General features: G+C 50.3%; 1 protein-coding gene across 1 annotated transcript; it reads left to right on the top strand.

Annotated features, from left to right (window-relative positions):
• Positions 1-1,132: 1,132 nt before the first annotated feature.
• LOC130871446 (carbonyl reductase [NADPH] 1) lies at positions 1,133-4,261 on the top strand. The gene is made up of 3 exons (XM_057764792.1): positions 1,133-2,026; positions 2,548-2,655; positions 3,595-4,261. Exons 1-3 carry the CDS (start codon positions 1,738-1,740, stop codon positions 4,029-4,031), a joined length of 834 nt encoding a protein of 277 aa, XP_057620775.1. The 5' UTR covers positions 1,133-1,737; the 3' UTR covers positions 4,032-4,261.
• The last annotated feature ends 242 nt before the right edge of the window (positions 4,262-4,503 follow it).

The following is a 4,503-nucleotide window of genomic DNA, read 5'->3' as shown; positions in this document are numbered from 1 at the left end:
AAAACTTCAAGGGACAGGTGCAGCAGAAATGGCTCAGCAGTTCTCAGCACTGCGAATTCTGATGCCCAGCACCGACAACATGGCTAACTACCTCCAGTCCATGGAAACCTGTTACCCGCTTCTGGGCTCCAATGACACCAGGTAAGCACAAGCCACACAGACATGGAGGCACAACACACACACACACACACACACAAATCCTTACAAATTATTTAGTTGGAGAAAAGCTGGGATCATTCTTAATTTTTTTTAAAGTTATTATGCACATACACAATAGTGAGTGTGTGCATGTCTGTGTGCACCTTCGTGTGTGCCGGACCAAACCCAACTGCAAACCTGCAGAGGTGTCAGAACCACTTCTGAGAATCAGGACATTCATCCCGCCTTTGCCTGGGCTCCAGGGATTGAACCCAGATTGCTGGGTTTTCCAGCCACCTGCCCTCACTGCTGAGTATTTCACCCCTGCCAGCCCTTTTTCTCACTATTAATGCTCGATAAACAGCTGACTAGAGGGCTTGCCTGAAATGGGAATTTACAACATGCAGTCTATAGGAAACAACAGAATCCTCCGTCGTGGAAAGGTCTCATCTGTTTCCTGGATTTCACTTTATTCCCAATCCCACCGCCCTCGTGCAGACTGAGGTCGGTGCAACTCAAATGTCTTACTTTATTTAAAGGGCCACTGTGGCAGTAGCAACCAACTGAAGAATAAGGAAATGGAACTTGACCTTGGATCCCTAGTTCCTGGGTGTCAGGAACAGTGAGGATTCGTTCCCCTCTGCTGAACAAACTGTAGACTTTCTGAGCACACAGCATCCTGTCATCTTCAAAGGGGAATAAGGGGTGCATCGTGTGCTGTTTTGAGAGAAGAAGAGCGGCCTTCCCTGATGGCCCTTGCCTCTGTACACGTCAGTCCTCACCTCCAGGTGAGGCAGGCATTACAAGTGTGTAAAGAGAAGCCTGTGTGGTTAGGGAGGAACGCTTCTGTCCAAGGATTATCCAGCAGCTTTGCTTTATACACAGAGGGAAATTCAACACGACTCTGATTCCTCACCTTCTCTAAGAGTTCATCCTACAACTCTAGTTCCTCTGACTTAAGGGGCAGCGCGTCATTTTACTAGACACCAGAAAGACTAGGTACAGGGGTCTGGTGTGCAAGTTGGGGAATACAGTGCAAATTCAGACGAGCAGAGACGAAGAGTCAGTAGCATGGGCAAGGCGAATGCCTGTCTGCCAGGTGGACAGCTGCAGCACCCTCTCTCCGACCTTCCCCTGCAGTCTTCCCTGGCTGCTGGCTTTCAAGTCGGCTTAAGGAGAAAGCCTGAAATACTCATGAGCTAGCTGGCCCAGCCGGTTTTTTGTGGCTGGTTTCTAAAACCCAGTAACACCCTGCATGCTCTGAGCTAGCGAAATGTACCATGTTTCTTTCATTGGAAATTTTTATAAACTTAAGCCCAATCCTGCGAAGGTGAGGCACCACTCCATAAATATACACCACCATGACAATCGCCCATTTTCAGAAGTCTAAAGAAAGCAAGACCCAGAGAAGCCGCCTGCTACGCCACGCCCTCTTGGGGGCGGCATCAAGAGGTGCGCCTGCGCATTGCGCCCATGCTGGCCTCTCCAACCTACAACCGCTAGAAAAACACTGTGTGGACTGGCTGTCCAGCTACCTCCTGCTGCAGAGTTAACCGCAGGTTCTCTGCTCTCTGACCCCTACTCTACACCCACCCAGCCATGTCATCCTGCAGCCGCGTGGCGCTGGTGACCGGGGGTAACAAGGGCATAGGCTTCGCCATCACGCGTGATCTCTGTCGGAAGTTCTTGGGAGACGTGGTGCTCACAGCCCGGGACGAGGCAAGGGGCAAGGCTGCGGTGCAGCAACTGCAGGCGGAGGGCCTGAGCCCGCGCTTCCACCAGCTGGACATCGACGACCTGCAGAGCATCCGCGCCCTGCGAGACTTTTTGCTCAAGGAATACGGGGGACTGGACGTGCTGGTCAACAATGCGGGCATCGCCTTCAAGAGTAAGCCCTGGGGTGTGGAAAGGGAAGGCAGCTTCCCCGGCGGTGCCAGGGTGGGCACTGCTTCTCAGGGGAGCATTGCTAGGGCGGGGAAAGTGTCGTGGGAGTCTTAAACAGGTCCCCTGGGAGATAAGGAACAGGGTGGGGACTGCAGGCAGAGCAGAGCCCTGTGTTTACCCAACTAGACCGCATTACCATGTTTTCCAGGTTTCCCTCACTCAGCTGTTGAGTAGGTGGGTATGGATATACTTGAATAGAACTCTTACGTGATAGTAAAATAAACAAGGAATTGGGCAGAGAAAAAGAGAAGAGCAATGGAGGGGGGTTACTTTGCTATCTTAATACATAAACCTTCCCCAGTCCCACCCCCACCCTTGGGTGCTGTCTTTCAAAAATGATAGAAAATATTCAGATTGGCAGTGGGGCAGTGCCCTGACTAAATACTTGGCAGTGGATTTCTAGGGCTCTCAGTCCTGTCTGTACAGTCCCACTGGAGTGACGCGATTCTCTTTCTCCCCTGGAAGATGCTGACCCAACCCCCTTCCACATTCAAGCAGAAGTGACATTGAAAACAAACTTTTTTGGTACCCAAGATGTCTGCACTGAGCTGCTCCCTCTAATGAAACCCCGAGGTGAGTCTGTGGGTGCTTTCCAGGCCGCTCCTCTCCCTCTGTGCCTCAGCCTCTCTGAAATTGGACAGAGTCTCTGCTCGTTGGGTCTCAATTCTTTGTGGCCCCTGATTCTCTCTTTGCATGTGCAACTCCTCTTTAACCATCTGCTGTGCTTCCAAGGTCTGTTGTTCCACATGCTCACACTTTAGGGACTTTTAGGATTCCATTCCTCTCTAAAACCTGGTGCACACCGCCACACCCTGCTGGTTACAAAGCCCTGCCCACAAGACCTTAGACTGTGCCCACACATGCCTCCCTCACTCAGGTCCACAGCAGGTCTGGAGTGGGAAACGGCAACCCCACCTAGGAGGCCTCCTTTCTTGAGCATGCCCAGTCCAGGGTTTCTACACCCTGTCTACCCAAGTCTTCTCCTCCCAAAGATACTTCAGGGGACAAGCCCAAGCCTTTAGCATGGTTCACACCACTTGATAATCTCACCTGTCCTTAATACAGTACAGGCTCATGTTAGCTCTCCATCAACTTGTCCATGTTCTGCAGAACTAACATCACATAACTGTTATCATGAACTGCTGATACCCCATGTTATCTGCATGGCGTGTGAACACCCCTCATTAACCATGCACCAGCAATGACAAGTGAGTCCCTGTAGGACTGTGAGGGTCTGGTTTAGAGCTGAGGAAGTATACGTCATCTGAACTCATGTCCTCTCTCCCGGCTGCTCCTCTGCATCTCCAGAACCTCTAAAGGCTGCTGTTTCCGTGGTCACCTGGCTTCTCTGCCCACTCGAACCTTGAAGGAAACAGTACAGTTTCTTATGCTACCTCAATCCTGTTCTGCACATCCTCTCTTACATGGAAGCTTCCTGGTGTAAAATCTCACTAAGATAAAGTACCATCATTGTGTACACCTCTTGACATAGCAATTTGTGGTGTGTTTTAGGCCGAGTGGTGAACGTATCAAGCATGCTGAGTCTCAGGGCCCTGAAAAACTGCAGCCCGGAGCTGCAGCAGAAGTTTCGAAGTGACACCATCACAGAGGAGGAGCTGGTGGGGCTCATGAACAAGTTTGTGGAGGACACAAAGAAAGGAGTGCATGAGAAAGAAGGCTGGCCTAATAGTGCTTATGGAGTGAGCAAGATTGGGGTGACAGTCCTGTCGAAAATCCATGCCCGGAAACTCAGCGAGCAGAGGAAAGGGGACAAGATCCTCCTCAATGCCTGTTGCCCTGGGTGGGTGAGAACAGACATGGCAGGACCAAAAGCCACCAAGAGCCCCGAAGAAGGAGCAGAGACCCCCGTGTACTTGGCTCTTTTGCCACCAGATGCAGAGGGACCTCATGGGCAGTTTGTTCAGGAAAAAAAGGTAGAACAATGGTGAGCTCAATTCTCGCCTCTTCCCACATCAACTCTCCCTCTCTTTGTATTCTGTTGGTGAGGGCCAAGGGACATTGATAATATACTAACACAATATACTAATTTAACACTCTTTAACAACTTGACTGATTGACCTTTGTAATTCTGTGAATTGTTTTATGATTCCCTCTGTGATACAGGATGAGAAAAAGTCAATTCTGGGAAAAAAATAAAAATATATGGCTTGTTCTTTAAGCGTAATGGTTTGTATAATCTTGGGGTTCTTTTATGTTTGTGAGCGTCTTGTCTAGGTGGATGGACAGGTACTACATGCATAAAGTGCTCCTGGGGACCAGAAGAGGGCAGAGGCTCCCCTGGAGCTGGGGTTAAAGATGGCTGAGGTCTCTACAAGAGCAGCAAGTGCTCCTCACCGCTGAGCCCTCTCTCCAGTCCTTACTTTGCAGCTTCTGCCCACACAAAATCGGCTTCATCTCAGG

Source organism: Chionomys nivalis, chromosome 3 (assembly GCF_950005125.1).
Source record: "Chionomys nivalis chromosome 3, mChiNiv1.1, whole genome shotgun sequence".
In the NCBI taxonomy this organism is placed as follows: Eukaryota; Metazoa; Chordata; class Mammalia; order Rodentia; family Cricetidae; genus Chionomys; species Chionomys nivalis.
Note: the sequence above shows the minus strand (reverse complement) of the source record. Positions and strands in the feature narration are given on the sequence as shown.